This window comes from Nymphalis io, chromosome 30, assembly GCF_905147045.1.
Source record: "Nymphalis io chromosome 30, ilAglIoxx1.1, whole genome shotgun sequence".
Lineage (NCBI taxonomy): Eukaryota > Metazoa > Arthropoda > Insecta > Lepidoptera > Nymphalidae > Nymphalis > Nymphalis io.
The window spans coordinates 5,685,553-5,708,816 of NC_065917.1; the positions used below are offsets into that span (position 1 = coordinate 5,685,553).

A 23,264-nucleotide genomic window follows, 5' to 3' on the forward strand; every position below is an offset into this window, starting at 1 on the left:
TTTATAGGTAGCTAAAGTTTCAGCGAATTCGATTGAACAATTGAAATGCGAGTTAAATACATATTACAAAACAAAATTTATTTTAATAGTAATAGAAATTTAAATAACGAAAATAATAATAATAAAACTAATAAGAATCAATACAAAACATTATGTATTGAAAAATCATTTTTTGAGATATTTTTTAACTATAAAATTAAAACTCACAAACCGCAATGTTATTTGTAATGTTGATATTTCATCATAACCAACAACTGATAAAATAATTTTTAAGTCTATAATTTGAATAAAAAAAGTTACATGATTTGTTATTATTTTTAATCTGTTTTTAAGTATTCAGTATTCGGACCCGTTTAACACGGGTAGAAACTAATACACTAAGTATAATAATAATGTCCTCCAGACCGATTTCGGCCTCGGCGGCCAATCTCAAGAGAGATTAGTAAACTGCGCAGGAGATATTATAGTGCACAAGTGTGTGCGCAAACACAGGTGCACTCTCTGTTTTCTAACACTCATAATCCGATGGGACGGCAATCCGACACGACCAGAAAGAGTTCAGGGGCAGGATCAACGGCTTTACCTGCTTTCCGAGGCACGGGAGTACAAACTTCCAACTTCCAGACTCCGGGCTGCTACTGACAATTCTCTGACAGAAAAACCCAATAACTTTTTATTGACTCGACCTGGGAATTAAACCCAGGACTTCCGGGTCTGCGGCCTTACGTCAAGACACCAGACCAACGAGGCATGTATACGTTGATATATAAACTAACTTTTTTATTACACGCTTCATTGTAACGATGATATTTTAAAGAGGTTTCATATAAATAATTATAATATCTACAATTCTATTAAAAATATTATATACAAGGATCATATTAAAAAAAATATTTATATAAATGAGTATTTATTTTATAACAATATTTCAAGTTTATAAAAGAAATATTAAATAACACATATTGTCATATTGTTTCTTGTATTAAGAAAAGTTTATTTTGCATCTTCGATTTCATTAAACCTTAAAACTTCTTCTCTATTCAATTCGTAGGAATTTTGTTTCTGCAAAAAAATAAATATAAATAGATAAAATTAAAAAAATATCTAACTTAGAGAAGCGCGATGGAATTATCTCCGAATCTGAAGAGTATTAAGCAGTCATTTATAAGTGGCATACCCAGTCCGAAGGTTTAATAACCCTAAGAAATTCAGTACATAAGTAGTTAAAAAGGGAATATTATCTTGTAAACTTACGATGTTAAGAATATTAACAGCCTGTTAATGTCCCACTGCTGGGCTAAGGCCTCCTCTCCCTTTTCGAGAAGAAGGTTTGCAGCTTATTCCAACACGTTGTTCCAATGCGGATTGGTGAATACAGAATTTCAATGAAATTTGACACATGCAGGTTTTCTCGCGATGTTTTCCTTCAGCGTCAAGCACGAGGTGAATTATAAAAACAAATTAAGCACATGAAAATTCAGCGGTGCTTGCCCGGGTTTGAACCCACGATCATCGGTTAAGATTCACGCGATCTAACCACTAGGCCATCTCGGCTCATTAACATTATCGGTGTTTTTGCTTATGTCACATTATTTAGTTCACAAATTCACCACTAGATGGCACTGTATCAATTATAAACACGCTATCGTTAGCATTTCTTTTTACAATATAATGTGTATGGTGACATATGTCAGTATTGTTGTTGAGAAGGAAAAGGGCGTAAGTTGAAGTACAACTTTTCAATTGTGAACCCTATATCTAAGTGTAGTAAGGTGCATTAAATCGTACACTAGACTTATAAGTAGATGGACGGGCGAATGGGTCCACCTGATGTTAAGTAGTCACCCATAGACATTGGCGATGTAAGAAATATTAACCAAACATCACAACATGTTATTTCCCTCGTGCCTGTAATTACACTGGCTCACTCACCCTTCAAACCGTAACACAACAATACCAAGTACTGCTGTTTTGCGGTAGAATATCTGATGAGTGGGTGGTACCTACCCAGACGAGCTTGCACAAAGCTCTACATCCAAGTGAACTTCGAATTAGCATTCAATAGTATTGACTCACCTGCCACATGTAAGGGTCCCATTTGGCGAAAGCTCGGATGAAGTTATCGGGCTCTTGGCCTTGCTTGACAACCGTCACGGTGGGTGTGTCCTGTGGAAAGTCTCGAAGATATTGCTGAAAAAAATAATAAGTAACCTTTTTTCGTCACAAACTTTTTACTTGTCTATAACATTATAATAAAAAAAAGTGAGTTTGTTTGTTACGCTTTCAAGTCTTATGTGTTAAACCGATCGTCAGGAAATTTTATATACACTTTGTCGGGAGCTCAGAAAGGATTATAGGATAGTAACTGCACCCCCCACCCCCCTAAGATAAGCATGCCATACTAAGTTCTCTTACGACATTTTTTTTAATCATATTTTATCTGTATAATAAAGTGTTAATTTTTTTTATAGAATATGTAGGTGGACGAGCATATGGGCCACCTGATGATAAATGGTCACCAACGCCCATTAACATTGGCATTGTAAAAAATCTTAACCATCGCTTACAGTGCCAATGCGCCACCAACCTTGGGAACTAAGATGTTATGTCCCTTGTGCTTGTAATTACACTGGCTCACTCACCCTTCAACAACAATACCAAGTACTACGACCGACGAGCCGGTTGGCGTGGTTGGTAGAACACTTGCCTTTCACGCCGAAGGTTGTGGGTTCGATTCCCACCCAGGACAGACATTTGTGCGCATGAACATGTCTGTTTGTCCTGAGTCTGGGTGTAATTATCTATATAAGTATGAATTTACAAAAGAAAAGTAGTATATGTAGTATATCAGTTGTCTGGTTTCCATAGCACAAGCTTTGTACAAGCTTAATTTGGGATCAGATGGCCGTATGTGAAAAATGTCCCAGGATATTATTATTATTATTAAAAAAGTACTGCTGTTTTGTGGTAGAATATCTGATGAGTGGGTGGTCCTACCCACACAAGCTTAAACAAAGCTCTAATCAATCAAATGAATTACTCACAGCAATAATGTTCTCCCATGATTTCAAAGATGTGACTGGAGTCTCCTTTCCGAACCAGATAAAAGAATCACCACCGCTTTGTAAGAGGTATGTTCCATCTTCTTCTAAATTCTGTAAAACAATTTAATCTTTAACAAGGTACCGGTAGAAATTGTATGTTGTTTTTTTTTTTATAATACCAGTGGCTCACTGGCTCACTTTCCCAACCGGAAAACAATAATAATAAGTATTACTTGTATTAGCGGTAGAATATGGTGGTACCTACCCGGACAGGGTTAGTACAAAGACCTACCACAAAGTAGGTATAAGTATGAATTTCAATTTTTCATTTACAACATTTTTATTAATTTCTTACTTACCACTTGTTTCACTTCGTCTTTCATTTCAATGTTTATGAAGTTGTTCGATCGTACTTTCACTTCGTATAGATGTTTACCGGAACTCGGTTTAAGGTTCTGAAGGTATGTGTCATCTGGAAAGTGAATATTTAATAGTCTATGGAGTGTAAAGGTGAAGAGAATCGCATATAGGATTTGAAGTGAAACGAGAGTTCAACAAATTGCCCGAATGGCGCTGCTTTTGTTATGTGTTTATTAATTAGGGTGGCCAATGTAAAGTTATTGGGTTTTTCCGTCGAAGATTCTCCTCAGTAGCAGCCCGGAGTCTTGTAGTTGGAGATGAGTTTTCCCGTACCTCCGAAAACACGTAAAGCCGTTGTTCCTGCGATTCTGTTTCCGGTCGTGTCGGATCGCCGTCCCATCGGATTATGAGAGTTAGGGAATAGAGAGTGCACCTGTGTTGGTGTGTTTAAATTATCTCTTAAACTATGCAACCAAAGAACAAACTGTAAAACATAAATTAAAAAAAAAATTAGACATATAACAACCTTTCTCTACAACTTCATAATATATCTCTCGTTCGTTCGACCATTTTTCCTCCGACTTACTTTGCAAATCCGACTACCACGAAAAAAGTCTTTTCTATTTTCGGGTTAGTGTATGCATATGACACTCACAAATGATGTGGCTTTCTATTGGTAAAAGAATTTTCAAAATCGGTTAAGAAGTTCCAGAAATTTTTCTTTTATAATATTACTATAAATAATAATGATAAAGTAATTGATTATTTTATTTAACAATATATAATATAAGGCGGTTACCGATCGATCTGACGAGGCGCGAGTGTGACATGCCGACATCACGCCATGTCGTGAAGTATTGCTTGAAAATAGCCGGTTCCGTCCCCTGGGGTATCCTCGCTACGTGCACCTGGAAACAAATGAGTATTGCTTTGGTAAATGGTCGCGATTCGTCTGGTACTCGATCTCCAGACTTCCAAGAACTACAGTACAGTGACAGTCTGTTAATGTCCCACTGCTGGACTAAGTTTGGATGTTATTCCACCACGCTGCTCTAATATGGGTTGGTAGAATACACGTGGCATAATTTCAATGAAATTAGACTCATGCAGGTTTCCTCGCGATGTTTTCCTTCACCATTAAGCACGAGATGAATTATAAACACAAATTAAGCACATGAAAATTCAGTGGTGCTTGCCCGGGTTTGAAACCACGATCATCGGTTAAGATTCACGCGTTCTAACCACTAGACCATCTCGGTTATATACTATAGACTCCCAACAAAACTCAAAAATTCCAAACAATTAGCATTTCACACAAAGTAATAATTTAAAATTGTCGCGCGTTTTAAGACAGCGATTTATAATTAGTCAAGTAGTCAGCATGTCTCTTATAATTATTTTGATTGAATATAAACTCACCCATGATGGGTAATTCTTCGATGCCAAGTATTGCTCAGCCTTTGCCATAGCTTCTGTCTTTTCCTGAAGAGAAAAAAAACACATTTTTTAAATAATACCTTAATCGTGATTGATGATTACATAATGTAATCGTAATTAATCCGATTACATTTTACTCTAGTCTGCACAGCATTCATGAAAAAATACATGTATACTATATATTATAACAAGACAAGATTTTGAGTGAAAACAAGAGGTGATTTTTTTTTTATTCGGCATTACAATTGTAGTATATGTTCCAGGCTCGAGATAGCTTTATTGTTCATGCAATTATCAACTGTAATTGAGGTACCACTTTTGTCTTTATTTTTTTTAAGTATAGGTAGGCGGAAGAACATTTGGGCCACCTGATGGTAAGTGGTCACCAACGCCCTTAGACATTGGCACTGTAAGAAATATTATCGCTTACATTACCAATGCGCCACCAAGCTTAGGAACTAAGATGTTATGTCCCTTGTGCCTGTAATTACACTGGCTCACTCACCCTTCAAACCAGAACACAAAAATACCAAGTATTGCTGTTTTGCGGTAGAATATCTGATGAGTGGGTGGTACCTACCCAGACGAGCTTGCACAAAGTCCTACCACCAGTAAATTATTTCGTCAACTCTGTAATTTCATGTATTTTATTACACGCTTTTACATAGTAGGTTAGAACTGAGGATTTTTTGTTAATTTAACCCCTAAGGTAGTTGAAAAAGGGGATGAAATTTTGTATGAAAATCCTTCATTTTTGTAGAAATAATTATGGAATTTGGTATTTAACAGTTCTCAATTATAAGCGCTGGTAAAGCGTTAGTATATTATATTTACCTTCTGCGTCGCTTGCTTTCCGACCCAGACGTAGATGCTGCCGCTAACCGTGTCCAAAATATACGTCTCCTGAAAAAACATTGACGTTTTTATAAAGAAAATAAAAATTGACTATGGTAAAAGCCGAGATGGCCTAGTGGTAAGAACGCGTGAATGTTAACCGATTGTCGTGGGTTCAAACCCGGGGAAGCACCACTGAATTTTCATGGGCTTAATTTGTGTTTATAATTCATTTCGTGCTTGACGGTGAAGGAAAACATCGTGAGGAAACCTAAGTGTCGAATTTCTTCGAAATTCTGCCACATTTGTATTCCACCGACCCGCATTGGGGCAGTGTGGTGGAATAAGCAAAAAGGAAGAGGACGCCTTAGCCCAGCAGTGGGACATTCACAGACTGTTATTGTATGGTATAATTATTTTAGATGATGATAATCATTGTCATCAACATAATAATCTGATTTTTCCTATACATCTGCCAATTTTTCTCATATATACTTTACCTGCGGCTTGAGCTGTTCCTGCCTGAACGGCGCCGTCAGAGGCGTTATCTTCAGCTTGCCGGAGCTGTCCGACACTTCGGATAGAATCACGGATTTTTCCTCGTTTTTCTCGAATGTCTGCGAAAATGAAAAGAGTTTTGTTTAGAAAATTAAATTAATGAATAGTATATTATCGTTGAGGCCGAAAACACTTTTAAATTGCGTTTAAAATGAACATGAACTAGTTACATACTAATATTATAAAGAGATAAGAAATCTGTAAGAAAGTTGTATGTTTGTTTGTAACGGATAAACTCAAAAACTACAGAACCGGTTTTAAAAATTCTTTCACATATAGAATACTACATTATCAATGAGTAAGATAAGCTATTTTTATTTAAAAAAAAAAATTAAAGATTCCTTCGAAAATTACGACTTCCGATAAATTAGTGATGCAACGTTAGGTAACAAATACAAAATCATTTATTTTATCTTTCTACATTCACTAGTAAAACTTGTGCCTGTCAAAGTTACCTGATCATCACCGCCAGCACTTTCTTCTGGAACCAAATCCTTGCTACCGGACCCAAGGTTGGTAAAGAACTTCTGGATATCAACTTCACTGGAGTATTGATCTATAAACATATGTAATTGTAATAAAAGTTTGTCATGCGAAAGCTGAGTTACCCAGTCGATAAAACACGTGGATATTAAGCGAAGGTCGAAGATTCAAATCCAGGCAAACAAGACTGATCCTAAATATATTTTCCTTAAAACGAAGCGTGAAAGCATCTTGCTGGCAAGGCGGGGGCGGCTAGTGCGAAACGTTCTTCGCGACTGCACTGGCCGTCGTCGCGTTTGGACTCCACTACCACTTACCATCAGGTGGAGTGGAATCATTTGCTTTGCCGGTTAATATAAAAAATATATATGTCGCGGATTCAAATGGATTGCCATTTTAATGGCCGCCATTGTCGTCCAATATGTTGATTTTATTAAATAAGTCAGTGCGCACGTCCGGCGCTGGCGCTGTCCTGAGAGCGAGAGACCCAGGGGGTCGCTCGACGAAATGATCACACGCGCTACTGACATACTCCTTTATATTTTATATTTCCATCAGTCGGCTACGTAATAAAATATGCACCCGTCTTATTTTCACACTTGACGTCTCGTCATTATCAACCTACATCAACCTCATCGTCAACCTACATGACACAGATCACGTTGTGTGGTGTTGCTATTCTAATAAAATAAGTGACGTCATATACCCGCTTAAATTTATAATCTCTAATATATAAATACGAAAGTTTGTTTGTTGCGCTTTCACATCTGAACTACTTAACTAATCATCATGAATTTTGGCATAGATGTCAGAGGCATAGAAAACATAGGATACCTAACATCACGACACCCCCCATACCCCACCAGCGGGCGAAGACGCGGGCAAAAACTAGTCATATGATATTCTGTGTCTTCAATTTGTGTCATGAGAAGCCTGCATATGTAATGTGTATCCAACACGTTGTTTCAAGCCAGGTATATCAGTTGTCTGGTTAAAAGCTCTACTTAATTTAGGATCACATGGCCGTGTGTGAATAATGTCCCAGGATATTATTATTATTATCATCTCATTAGCAATGATTTAATTGGCTAATATAATATATGAATGTTACCGAAAAACCATGCCATTGGCCAATTAATGTTCGAAAATTGGAACTCACCAATAATTTCGACTTTCCCTCTGCCGTTATGATCCTGGTCTCTTATCTGATTGGCGATTGAGATCGCTTTCAACTTCTCCACATTCTTCGCTTTCTCTCCGACATAGACCAAAATGTCGTTATTGATGTCCAGGATGAAACAATCCCCCTTGTTCATGGAGGAGATGAGGGGATCAACCTGAAGAGAGAAAGAAAAGGAAAAACTCATTACGCGTTTTCCCCACGAGAACAGTGGGTGGGTATGTGGGACTCGCCGGTGTCCAAGGCGCTGAGTGCACCCCGAACATCGGAATACCCACAAAAAAACCAGCGGTACCCTTTCCGTCTTAACGAGGAATGCCACGCGATCGCTAGCGCATGCTACCGTGACGCTCTGACGATACTTGACTTCGTTCGGGTTGAACAATCTTTTTTACCTTACGACTTTTAAGGAAGAAAATTTGAAATACTACTGACTACGGACTGCTACAGAGAGTCTACGACAAAAATTCAACTTTTTGTCCCTTTTGCCCTGGGTTTTGAGCCTAGAACTTTGACTCGAGACGTTCGACCACATAACACTCACAACAATAATTCATTTTTAGTTATGTGCCTACAAATAAACCATAATTAATTAACGATATCATATTTTTTCAACCAATCTTATTATAAAAACGAGTACCGTGGTCCAGGAAGAATTCACCTTGGAATAACTCCCTATAATAAGAAAAATATTTACATGTCAAAAATAACTAATGATGGGTACATTTACAAAATAATATCAGCCGAATATATACCTGTCTCACTCTGATGTTCTTCTTCCCTTTCACTTGGAAGAGTCGCTTCTCGGCTCCAGGGTTGGTCACGACGTGGTTGAAACCGGATTGGTGACCGCCGTCGACATACCGGACAGCTGACGAAGGTTTTGAAATAATGAATGTTTGCGCAAATATATAATAAGGGTTTTGTCATATATACTGTATATACATAATTATTTACATTGAGAACATAAAACTATATCAATGAAAATATTTGTTTGTTTATAATAATATCACGGGACATTATTCACACATGGGTATTTGATCCCAAACTAAGCAGAGCTCGTACTATGGAAACCAGACAACTGATATACTACATATACTACATGTCTTTTGTAAATACTTACTTATATAACCGGCCCGTTTGTTTGTTCTGTATGCGTTCCTTTCTTCGGTTGGCGTGGTTGGTGGATACTTGCTTTTCACGCCGAAGGTTGTGGGTTCGATTCCCAGAACAGACATTTGTGTGCATGAACATGTCTGTTTGTCCTGAGTAAGGGTGTAATTACCTATATTAATTTGTATTTACAAAAGAAAAGTAGTATATGTAGTATATCAGTTATCTGGTTTCCATAGCACGAGCTCTGTACAAGCTTAATTTGGGATCAGATGGCCGTGTGTGAAAAATGTCCCAGGATATTATGATTATTATTATTTGTAGACCCTTCTAACAGCGCGAAAGTGGGACGGAAATTATTGATTTCCTCCTTACCGAGCTATGACCTAGCTATTCTCAAGGAAAACAAGACGTCTGCGCAAGACATATTATTGTGCACGAGTGTGTGTGCAAACACAGATGCTCTCATAATCACTCACTTATTGGTCTGAGCCAAGATTATAACGAAGGACTTAACCTTTAAAGAGGAACCTTCGAAGAACTAACTTCGATACCCGTAAAATGTTGAACGGTTTTATGGTAATATACTATTTTCATGCGTGTGTCCATGAAATATTATAACTATAATGGTCAATTTCACTATCTGACATATCGCGTTCGTTTTCTGCGTTGAATTTCGAGTTTGTTATTAGAGAATAGCCTGTATATATGTAGCTTTATGGGGTTGATTATAAGGACGCTGTACTATTGATCCACTTACCCCCACCAGGAAAGTATCCCAGGAACTGCGCGCTCTCGTAGCCCATACTCTCTCTATGTTGGATGGCTTTGCCGTCAAACTTATCGTCCAAACCGACAGTCAATATGGCGGCGGCACCAGCCTCGTCTTGACTTGTCTCGCTACCGATCCAGTAGTGGATATCCCATGAGAGATTATTCCGTTTATCAGCTGTGGTCTGAAAAGACTTACTTGTTTTTTTTATGTTATAGGCAAATGGACCACCTGATGTTAAGTCACCACCAGACATAGACATTTACGATGTAAGAAATATTAACCAACCATTACATGTCCAATGCTCCACCAACCTTGGGAATAAAAATATGCCCCTTGTGATTGTTGTTACACTGGCTCACTCACAAAACACAACAACAGAATACATAATATTGTTGTGTTCCAATTCAACTACAATTTGACATAAACAAATAAAATTTCATTGAACATCCTGAAGGGAATCTACAAATATGAACACCACGCGTTATCATTTATATAATCTTGTGTTTAGTAAAGCCTTATGTACTTGTGATTTTTAATCATATGTATTATATTTATTGGCAATGTTATATAATATATAGAAACGTTATTAATATACCTTTAGAATGATATAGGAATCGCCTTTATAGAACTTCCCGACATCCTTTTGAGGGACAGCAACGGGATCGAAGTTCTGGTGAAGAGAAATTTAAGCAATTACATTATTATAAGTATTATTTATCTTTAAATCATTATTTAAGATGCATTTATGATACGTAGAATCGGAGACAGTCCCAACACTATCCTAAGGATCATTGCCAATTATGGGAACAGCATTTGGCAACCTTCGTCAAGTCCTCAAGTCGTCTATACCGCAATGTTTGAAGACGAAAGTCTTCAACCAATGCGTCTTACCTGCCATGACATACGGTGCCGAAACGTGGACACTAACTGCGGGACTAGTCCAAAAATTCAAAGTCGCTCAGCGTGCTATGGAGCGAGCTATGCTCGGAGTATCTTTGAAGGATATAATCAGAAATGAGATTATCCGGAAAAGAACCGGAGTCACCGACATAGCTTGCAAAATTAGCAGGCTGAAGTGGCAGTGGGCTGGTCACGTATGTCGTAGGACCGATGGCCGTTTTTTTTTTTTTTTTATAGAATAGGAAGGCGGACGAGCATATGGGCCACCTGATGGTAAGTGGTCACCAACGCTCTTAGACATTGGCATTGTAAGAAATGCCAACCATCGCTTACATATCCAATGCGCCACCAACCTTGGGAACTAAGATTTTATGTCCCTTGTGCCTGTAATTACACTGGCTCACTCACCCTTCAAACCGGAACACAACAATATCAAGTATTGCTGTTTTGCGGTAGAATATCTGATGAGTGGGTGGTACCTACCCAGACGAGCTTGCACAAAGCTCTACCACCAGTTGGAGCACGACGAATTATAAACACGAAAATTCAGTGGTGCTTGCCCGGGTTTGAACGATCATCGGTTAAGATTCACGCGTTCTAACCACTAGGCTATCTCGGCTTAATTAATTTAATTCTTATATATTATAATTATTATTTTTGTGATTGTGACTGAGATTCTAATTATTATTATTAATGTATGCTATAATATAATGTGTAATGTACCAAAAGTATGGGCCTTGATGCCTGAAAAATAAAGATTATTATTATCATTGATATTTAAACACGTTAGCTTTCGATATACGGTATAAAAATGGCGGTCCTTTACATGAATGCACCAGGTTCACCACTAATAGGGACATATGGCGAAAAGTTCTCTGACAAGAGTGTCACGACGAAGAAGAAGAATACGGTAGGGGTTAACTGAAAGTTCGAGAGTCAGATGACGTCAGCGTGTGATTTTTTATTGTGAGTGTGCGTGAGATACACGAGCTCACATGTTTATAAAACAATTCTCGTAAGTACCTTGGCGTTCCTGCCATTTAATTATAAAATGATACCTCTATCCTCCATAACTCGAGACCAGCTCGCTGACCCGCGCTGGCGAATGCTGGGTGAGTCCGTGCCTTCTGTCTTGCGTCCTAGAAAGATTTAAAAAAAAATAATTTTTATTCGTCAATACTTTTAAATCTATATGATTCTCTAGATGATAGATATAGCCTGGTTTAGTAGGTAGGCAATAAGGCTGCTTTCAGAATTCTACAGTTACTAATTCTATATAAATATATGTATGTATATACGAGAAATACTACTGACTTACTGACTCATCACGAGATCTCCGAATATAATCTATAGGTACGATTGATTTGAAATTTAACAGAGTTTTAAACAACAGAGGCCACGCTTTTGATTAAATTACTCCATTTTTTACAATCAATTTTATTTAGCAATTTAATTTAAAAAAAGTTCAGTTGCTTAGGTACCTTAATTTGTACTACGTATGATATAGTTACCATAATATTGTTAATTTAGGTTGATAGACATTTATTCTCAAAAATACATAAGTCGCTTACATGAGAATACAGACATATTTATATATATATATATATATGTGTGTGTGTGTATTCATATATAGTAATATGATGTTTATATTCGTCTTTAGTAGTTGACCCATTTAACGCATTCACTTATTTATTTATTTTTTTTCTTATTGTTTTTTTTTTTTTTAAATTGAATATTCTATGATATATTCAGCTAGTTTGATCTTCCATGCATTAAATGAGTGTACACTTTTTATGTGTGCAGGTATTTTATTGTAAAGTCGTGCTCCTTCATATGTAAGGATTCTTGTACCATATGACTTTTGTCTGGAACACCCTCCCGACCTCCGTTTCACCCACCACTTACAATATGGGTACCTTCAAGTCTAGAGTGAATAGGCATCTTCTAGGCAAGTGCGCTCCATCTTAGACTGTATCATCACATTCCATCAGGTGTGATAACAATCAAGCGCTAGCTTATATATTAAAAAAAAATGACGGCAAAGTTTTCGGTAAGACAAGAAAGCTAGCTCGTCGGTTTCTACGGTTACGATGTTCCATTGTTTTCGTAAAACACGTATTAATGTAGATGCTTTTGTGGAGAATTTTTCTGATTAGGAAACATGTTCTAGATATATATATATATATATATATATATATACATATATAATATTTGGCAGCTTTATATATATTTGGCAGCTTTATATATATATATATATAAAGCTGCCAAATATTCAATTAATTTATGTTATTTAAAGAACAATTGAAATCAATAATACAGTAAAATTATTATTTAAATAATAAAATACAAACGTCACGATGTTAAAAATAAATAAATAAATTACACCCAGACTCAGGAGACACAGACATGTTCATGCAGACAAATGTCTGTCCTGTGTGGGAATCGAACTCACAACCTTCGGCGTGAAAGGAAAGTAGTAGCAAACACCCGAATCGGCTCAATTTAATTTCATCGATGTCAAACAAATCTATCTTAAATCATATTTAAAATCATAGTTATGTACTATTATTGATCCAGTATATAGCTCCAGTAACAGCCTGTTAATGTCCCACTGCTGGGCTAAGGCCTCCTCTCCCTTTTTGAGAAGAAGGTTTGGAGCTTATTCCACCACGCTGCTTCAATAAGGGTTGGTGGAATACACATGTGGCAGAATTTCAGTGAAATTAGACACATGCAGTTTTCCTCACGATGTTTTCCTTCACCGTAAAGCACGAGATGAATTATAAACACGAATTAAGCACATGAATCATTCATGCGTTCTAACCACTGGGCCATCTCGGCTTACTATAGCTCCAGTAAAGGTATATAAAACGTGAGAGCATGATTGTTTCAACATTGAACGCTAATAGCTTACATAAGCGGGTGTAGTCCATTATCCTATAAAGGTCGTCTTGTTTACCATGAGATAAATGGACCAATTTTGTTTTAACTTTTATGATAGTAAATTTTTTAAGTACTAATAAATCGTATTTACACCGAACTATTACTAATTTCCACACTGGTGACCCAAGAGCTGGCGCATGTTGAGCCCAAAGGCTAAGTCTAGCGGTGCAGAGGCAATAGTGCCAGCGTCTTGGGTACAATGACAGAAGACAATCTTTTAGACGACGTGTTTTTTCTTTAAATTTGTAATGCGTATTTTGTTTTATATTTTAATTTTAGTTATAGAATATATGATTACAAATGACTGTACATAGTTTATTAAATTATATATGCTAATAAATAATTCATCTATACATTATAGTAACAGCCTGTGAATATCCCACTGCTGGGCTAAGGTCTCCTCTCCCTTTTATATGTATAGAGCTATTTCCACCACGCTGCTCCAATGCGGATTGGTAGAACACATATGTGGCAGAATTTCAGTGAAATTAGACACATGCAGGTTTCCTAACGATGTTTTCCTTCATCGTAAAGCACGAGATGAATTATAATCACAAATTAAGCGAATGAAAACCCAGTGGTGCTTCCCCGGGTTCGAACCCACGATCATCGGTTAAGATTCACGCGTTCTTGCCACTAGGCCGTCTCGGATTATTACATGTACATTATGGGGTATCAAGCGATATATTAAACTAAGGAACAGTTTTTTGTTCACACAACTAAAATTTATTTGATAACTTTAAAATTATACCACACTATATATGATCATACAGTACGAGATCCGAAACAGAGTTGATCTCCACCCATCTGCTTACCGGATGAGAATATTTTTTTCTTAAATCTTAAATTTTTTTCTATCGACTGTATCACTGCGAGTGTTCTGAGGAATTATTCTCTCTAATTCCTACTTCCCCCTTCCTTCTTAAGTCCACGCGAGCTGGTTCTCGATGTCACCGCTTAACTGTGACATCAATTCCATCGCGAATAAAGAAATTTGGCAACTCCTTTCTTTGTCGCACTTAAAAAAAATGGAATTCCTTACCAGCTCACGTGTTCCCCTCCTCTTACAACCTCGGTTCCTTCAAACGAGGCGTGAAGAGGCATCTTGCGGGCCGGCAAGGCGAAGGCGGCTAGTGCAGAGCGTTTCTCCCGTCTGTACTGGCCGTCGTCGCTTTTGGGCTCTACTACCACTTACCATCAGGTGGAGTAGTCATTTGCCCTCTCGGTGAATAAAATAATAATAATAATAATTAAATAAACATATTATGATTACATTGCCCACTAAAATATGGTCAAGACTGTCTTAAATTGATTATTCTTTTCTTTTTTGAATTGAAATTTGAACGAGTCTCACACCAATCGAAAATATAAAATATAAGAAAATGGTACACTTACGTTACCCACATTTTTCCTGCCACCACTCCCTGAATAGTATAGCGAATGTTTAGACAGCGCGGTTCAGAAAAATTTACTTATTTAATAAGCGCCATCTATCGCTATCGGGTTGCAACAACACCATTATACGAATCGTCGTATTAAAAATGACATATCACATAATATCACCTTATCAGATAGAGATGTGATGTGTGGTGTCAATGACTGCTGTCGTGTCGTGGTCCTGGCGCACACGGATGCTGTGAGGGCAATGACCGCCCATAGATAAAGTAGCTTCATTCTGTAACAATTTATTTAAGAATTAGCAAAAAAATAAATATATAGAAACAAATTTAGACCACCCTTTTATACGTTTTTTTTATATATTATAAGTAGACGGTGGCATACGGGCCACCTGATGGTAAGTGGTCACGAAAAGCCATAGACATTGGCATTGTAAGAAACGTTAACCATCGCTTACATCGCCAATGAGCCACCGACCTTGAGAAACTAAGATGTTATGTCCCTTGTGCCTGTAATTACACTGGTTCACCGTTCAAACCAGAACACAACAATACCAAGTACTGCTGTTTCGCGGTAGAATATCTGATAAGTAGGTAGTACCTACAGACGAGCTTGCACAAAGCCCTTCCACCAGTGAAAAACTTAAAACCAGATGTAGTACCGAAAGTCGGTTGAAACATTCGGTATATCGATAAGATTTAATAAACACAGGGAACCAATTCAGGTGTTTCAACCTCTGATTCATTTCAGCACCTCAATTCCAACCACAGGAGTAAAGACAAAAAATCTTTGTCCTTGAATTGACGCGACATCATTGGTCGACATCTTGAATAAACTACGGTATACATTATGGATTCGGAAGGAATTGTTGTTGTTGAATCGCCTACAAAAATCGCCAAGATTTTGTAGGCGAGATGGCCTAGTGGTTAGAACGAGTGAATCTTAACCGATGATCATGGGTTCAAGCGCGCAAGCACCATTGAATTTTCATTTGCCTAATTTGTGTGTATAATTCAACTCGTGCTTGACGGTGAAGGAAAACATCTGAGGGAACCTACATGTGTCTAATTTCATTGAAATTCTGCCACGTGTGTATTCTACCAACCCGCATTGGAGCAGCGTGGTGGAATAAGCTCCAAACCTTTTCCTCAAAAAGGTGGCCTTAGCCCAGCATTGGGACATTAACATGCTGTTACTGATGTTTTTATCGGAACATTAGAAGTAAAATTAAAGTGTTTATAAGTAGTTAAGTGGAATAGTGTTGTATTATAAATAGGGATAAATTAATCGAGAACTGTTTGTAGTGCGTAATACAGCAGAGATATTCGCGAATCGTATGTAATATGTAAATATAAGTTTTGTTTATATTTACTCCTCCTTTGATTGGAAAAGATTATAATAATAATATCCTGGGACATTTTTCACACATGGCCATCTGATCCCAAATTAAGCTTGTACAAAGCTTGTGCTATTGAAACCAGACAACTGATATACTATACTACTTTTCTTTTGTAAATTCATACTTATATAGATAATTACACCCAGACTCGGGACAAACAAACATGTTCATGCACACAAATGTCTGTCCTGGGTGGGAATCGAACTCACAACCTTCGGCGTGAGAGGCATGTATCTCAACCACGCCAACCGGCTCGTCATCATAGACTACATTTTAAATTGATTTCAACTATAGTATATTAACCTTATCAGATAGTTATAAATCTGGTAAATCTTAACAAATGATTGTGGGTTCAAATCCGCAAGCACAAGCATTCACTTCGAGCTTGACAGTAAAGGTAAACATCGCAAGGAAACCTGCATGTGTCTAATTTCACTGTAACTCCGACAAATGTGTTTTCCGCCAACACGAATTGGAGCAGCATGATGAAATAAGCTCCAAACGTTCTGCTCGAAAAATGATAGGCCTTTGCCCAGTGTGATATTCACAAACTGACGCATAGTATATGAATACATCCAAGGTCCAATAGCCAGCCTTCCTGTTTACACCAAGACCTCAATACAAACGTATCTTATATCACCGTGCGAACATATTAAATCTGTTTAAAGGCGTACAATTATCATTGTTCCAATGTTTTTTTCCTTCATATATATGAATCATTCTTTATCAAGGCTTTACTAGGACAAAGAAATATTTCAAAGCGTTGTTAGGTGTGTATTTTAAAAGAATATTCGCTACAAACTAGCGACTTTATTTTTAATTAAAAAAAAATTACAACATCAAAATTGTTGAAACTAATTTGTACTAATATTATAAATGAGAATATATGTCTGTTTGTTACGTATTCACACGAAATATGCATGAAGCTTGAACATCAACGTAAATGTAATGTAAGATAGATGACATACATCATGTTTTTGTAGACTGTAATAAATTTAGAGACCCTAGGGAAGCATTGATAAATAGATTTCAGCTATGCCGGTTAAATGTCGGAGAAATGCAAAGTGCTTTATCAGATCCCACGTTTACAGTGGCCAAAGCAATATGCAGTATGATGTCTGTCTGTCAGTATGTAACGTAATTATAAATCCTATAAGATAAAATTTGATATGTAAGACAGCTTACGGTACGATGGGTTTGACATGCCGCAAGGATAAGAAACCCGTTAAAAAAAGGAAAAGAAACATCAAGGATATTCATAGGCTAGTTTTACCTAACGCCAACCTCAACACGCGAGCGATGTCACGGTATTGTTAATTCCATAAGCACGTCTATAGGCATTTTTACCCATTCTATTATAAATAGAAAATTTTAAACGATGATTTAGTACAGATACGTTAAGTTTATTTAAAATTGTTTATTAAAACTGGTTCCTAGAACTAGTAGGAGGGGAAGATGGTGCCCTCACCTTTTTTTACCCCAAACAACCGTTTGAGTTGTTAACACATAAAGCTTAGCAAACAAACATACTTGCATATGTTGCTAATATTAGACTGAATACCTTGGAATACTCCTTATAATAATTCAGACAGAACATCGGACGGAAAAAAAAAAAATTTTTGAAAAAAGTTATTTTTAAATCTCAGACAGATATAGCAATGTTATTTATTTGTATATATATATATATATATAAATTATATAATTATTGTACACATTTCGTGTATTCGTATCTTATTAGAGGTCAAAATGCTTATCATAGTTTTAAGGTTCAAAAGATCCTGCTAACATCGTATTATTAATAATAATATACATGGAAATATAACTGTATGTCCGTTACGCGTACATAACTTAACCTCTAAATTTATGGCTATTTTTAACAGCCCAAAGCAAAAAGGGGGGGGTCCGCTTGGGATTTAAGCTTTATACCAGAATTCATCAAAATAGGTTCACTGGTTCAACCGTGAAAGCCGCAACAGACAGATTGCCTTTCGCATTTATAATATAAGTATATAAAATTATTACATATAACTCAAATATAATCATAAATTTGTCCATCCATATCGTTTACGAGGTTCCTTATCTAGTTATTGAGTTGAAGGGTTAAGTTTCTAGAATACACACATTTAACATTTACCAGTAAGTAAATATAAAACTCATGGTATATATATTTTTAATAAATAACACTTATTTATTTATTTATTAAGAATCCCCAACAAATGTTTTTTTTTTTTATAGAATAGGAAGGCGGACGAGCATATGGGCCACCTGATGGTAAGTGGTCACCAAACGCCCTTAGACATTGGCATTGTAAGAAATGTTAACCATCGCTTACATCACCAATGCGCCACCAACCTTGGGAACTAAGATGTTATGTCCCTTGTGCCTGTAATTACACTGGCTCACTCACCCTTCAAACCGGAACATAACAATACGAAGTACTGCTGTTTTGCGGTAGAATATCTGATGAGTGGGTGGTACCTACCCAGACGAGCTTGCACAAAGCCCTACCACCAGTAATACATAAATGATACACACTTACGAGTACATTACATCGTGGAATAATGTTTCAAAATATGCGTGCTCCTTCAATTAAAGGAGACCACAGCAAGCACATGAATAACGACTAAATAGAAATTAAAAAATTATAAATATAAATGTTACATAAATAATAAATAAACACAGGAAATATAAAAAAGGTAAGCAATGGTTAAGCTAAGACTAAGTTATCATATTATAAAAAGAGCTTGGAGTTAGTATTAGTTGATATGAATATCAAAACTAATATTATAAATGCGAAAGTAACTTTGTCTGTTTGTCTCGCTTTCACGGCTACAGCGCTGAACCGATTTTGATAAATTTTGGCATTAAAAAAGCTTGAACCCCAAGGAAGGATGTAGGCTAATTTTATCAAAGCCAACACGTGCAAATGCCCCCGCAACAAGCGGGCGAAAACTATATAAATATAACTGTATTATTATTATATGTAACTTTTCTGTAAAAACAGTTGAGACTGAGTTTCTTGCCGGTTCTTCTCGTATCTACATACCGAACGGTTAATAGCTATTGTTTATTAATTACTTAACAAGTATATTTTGACTAATATATTCTTGAGCCGAGATGTCTAGTGATTGGAACATTCGCATCTTAGCTGAAGATTGTGGGTTCAAACCCTGGCAAACACCACTGAGTTCTTATATACTTGGCGAAGAAAAACCTCATTATTAAATTTGCATGTGTTTTTATTTTTAAGTAATTCGTGTATATTAAAGTGTAACTATTAACTTTTTAACCAGTTCTCGATATAATATAAAGGCTTCCCATAGAGCGTTTTACGGGCGGAGTGTCATCTGTGGAATCGCAGACAAGTCCGCAGCGATACGTCGGAAACGCAAATCGGTAACTTCATAGATACACTACGAGAGCCGTAGCTTCGACTTCGGCTTCGAATCTCTAGACCGACACAGACCGACACGCACCGTTGGGAGGGCATTTAGTGCGGTGCGTGGCTGTCCGTACCGATTCTGTCGATAACTGGTTAGAAAGTCGATAATTCCACTTTCATATACATGAATAACTTAACTTTAAAGAAGGTCAATAATTTGGGTATTAATAATGTGTGTATATTTTTCATGACTGCCTCGTTGGTCTAATGGCTTGATCAAAGACCGCAGACCCGGAGTTTCTGGATTCAATTTCCAGGCCAGGCCAATAAACAGTTATTGGGTTGTTCTGTCAGAAAATTCTCAGCAGCAGCCCGGAGTCTAGAATTCGGAAGTGTGTACCTCCCCTTGCAAAGCTCGTAAAGTCTCTCCGGTCATGTCGGATTGCCGTCCCATCGGATTATGAGAGTTAGGGAATGGAGAGTGCACCTGTGTTTGCGCACACGCTTGTGCACTATAATATCTCCTGCGCAGCTACTAATCTCAAGAGAGATTAGACGCCGTGGCCGAAATCGGTCTGGAGGATCATCATTATAATTTTCATATCTTCATTGGCCGTTGAACCCAACTGGTTGATTCTTTTTTTATTACCTACTGCGGATGTAACAAATCATTTTTACCGTGATTTTGCTAAGGTAATCTGGTTCGTTGGCCTAGAAGCCTAGGAAGTAATATTTTTCTCCATAATGTCAATGTGAAATATGTAAATAGTGTTACGCTCAATCTCACTAAAGATTACCATGTTGATAAATAAAATATTACGAGAGTGTGATAATAATTTTGACTCTGAATTACATTCACGAAATAAAACTAAATTGAAGTGTCTGTCTGTGGTTTCAGAATATACTGCCTCTTTTTAAGTTCAGCTCTTTGCGAATTACCAAAACCTATTTTTTTTTAATTCTAACGAATTAAATTCCACGCTGGTGCGGTTTTGCTGGTAAATGACAACAGAGTGGAGTTCGTATTTTATTGATTACTCATCAAATATTCTACCGCAAGGGTGAGTGAGCCAGTGTAACAGGCACAAGGGACAAAACATCTTAGTTCTGAAGGTTGATTCCAGCGCTAATCAATGTGGCCCTGTCCACCGGACTCTCTATTTTTATAAACATTTCTATATATAAATTTAATACACCAGCGTAGGGGCCCAGCTTCGGAATGGAGGGACCTCAAAAGTCAGTGCGTAGGGGCCTCTTCAGTCCGGATATACTTTATACTAATATTATAAAGTTATTTTGATGTTATAACTGATTGTTAGTTCCGGATTCACATAAAAACTTCTATTCGTCTATTCGATTAGTCGATACAGGTTTTATTAATATCCTTGTATATTATATAATTACATAAGAGTTACATAAATATCAAAATGTACACACGTTTTGAAACAAGTGATTCGTTTATTTCGCGTTAGTAAACACAAGTTTTAAGACGAGCTTAAATTTCTGAACCAAATCAAACAACAATATTAAAATATATATATTTTATGTATTTTTGTTGAATTTGTCTAAACATGACTCCACCTCAAAATGACTTCGTGTATTTTTGGACATGATTTCCAAAGCTATATAACTAAACTAATTTGAATGAAATATATTTTGATTATATGTTATTTTTTCGTTAAGTTTCTTCAACATAACATTGGTTGCTATTTTTTAGATGGTGAATGATTGAAAAATTTATGAAGCCACTTTGTGTCTTTATTTAAAATGTGTATAACACGTACAAAACTTTTTATATGTTATTAAAACACGTATAAAAGATATATAGGTTGATAACTTTTAAATACTAGTTAAGTATGATAAAATAAAATGTATATATGAAATACTTATATGTAACTATTTGTATATAATATGCCTTAATTAACTGTGCAACCTATAATTGTAAATCGTCAGAAAAAATTAGAAACGAAATAAAAGAAAGTTGTCTAATTATAAATTAGAATTGATACAAAAAAAATCTTTCAATAAAATATATTCTCTATATAGAAATAATATTTAATTACTTACGTTTCACGAACAAAAACACGTTTGTAAAACAAATTAATAATTAACACAAAACGAACACCGCCTTCTAACGAACAGTCTCAACTGAATCAAACAGCAGGAATCGCCGATCGGCTTATTAAAATTCAAAATGGCGTCGGTCAAAACTCAAATGTCAAATGGACAAACGTGAAACGTGACGTTCGTTCATAAATTCTAACTTGACCCGACTTCGCCCGCGTTATTATATTATTTTAAAGTTAAAACATTACATTAAAATCACACTTGTCATGTCAATAGATTATATTTAAGGTGATTGATTTATTGTGAAGCGTAACGTACATATAATTTTATATACAAAAGCCTCCGAAACGCGCTGCATCTTCTGATATTTAAGATTTACTTAACAAAACAAGTCTCATTTAATAATATAGATAGATTCTGTGTATATGAAATGTGTTTTAAATATCGAAATATATTTATTATTCTTATTAATTAGACTTGAATCGTCATATTACAGCCAAAAAGCAATATTTAGTATTGTTCCAGTTTGAAGGGTGACTAACGATAAAATAATATCTTAGTTCCAAGGTTTGAGGGTGCATTGTAAGGGTTGTTTTTGTGTGAAAGAGTAACAAAGATACATCCATCCATATTTACAAACTTTCGCATTTTTATTATTATTACGTATTATTTGTCTCGTTCTGATAAATATATTATCTTTACGAGGAACTTTATCGAATTTATTTGTAATTATTAATTGTAAATAAATGTAAACTGTCATATTTAATTATTTTTGAGGAAAATCTTGTTTTGGTCTTGTTTGGTTAAAATACGTATATATACGTATAATAGCCTTTAACAATTGTCATTTTATCTTATAAACGTATAATGAGTTTGTATTACATTTAAGAAAAAAATATAATTTTCAAATTCATTTATTAATTCTTTTGTTATGTCATATTGTTCTTGTTCATTACATGTCTTAACCGAATTAAAATCGTATTTATTATTTTACCTGAATATTACAACAGACATGTAATTAATAAAACTATATTAATAAATGTTTTTTTTTATTTATTTTTTTTATTTAATTAAACATTCTAAAATAATAATGCACGATTCTGTCCAACTGATGCAGATTTGCGTAAAAATAATACTGTGTATTTTTTTATGTTATAAGTAAGCGGACGGGCAAATGGGCCACCTGATGGTAAATTATTGCCACCCATAGACATTGGCGATGTAAGCAATATTAATCATTCCTTATATCTATAAATTACAGGCACAAGGGACATAACATCTTAGTTCCCAGGGTTGGTGGCGCATTGGTGATGTAAGCGATGGTTAATATTTCTGCCAATGTCTATGGGCGTTGGTGACCAATTACCATCAGGCCCATATGCTCGTCCGCC

General features: G+C 36.1%; 2 protein-coding genes across 2 annotated transcripts in view; one reads left to right on the forward strand and one right to left on the reverse strand.

The window, feature by feature from the left end:
• The window catches only part of LOC126779989 (L-dopachrome tautomerase yellow-f2-like), a 158,161-nt gene that overhangs the window by 93,853 nt on the left and 41,044 nt on the right, over window positions 1–23,264 (forward strand). The window lies entirely within an intron of this gene.
• LOC126779958 (gelsolin-like) lies at window positions 894–22,018 on the reverse strand. The gene is made up of 16 exons (XM_050504174.1): window positions 21,874–22,018; window positions 15,191–15,302; window positions 11,743–11,823; window positions 10,380–10,454; window positions 9,770–9,965; window positions 8,652–8,767; window positions 7,876–8,053; window positions 6,689–6,789; window positions 6,176–6,292; window positions 5,676–5,744; window positions 4,824–4,886; window positions 4,204–4,312; window positions 3,404–3,516; window positions 3,045–3,155; window positions 2,077–2,190; window positions 894–1,062 (listed from the first exon to the last, which is right to left on the reverse strand). The coding sequence occupies exons 2-16, from the start codon at window positions 15,299–15,301 to the stop codon at window positions 994–996; spliced, it is 1,623 nt and encodes a 540-aa protein (XP_050360131.1). The 5' UTR covers window position 15,302; window positions 21,874–22,018; the 3' UTR covers window positions 894–993.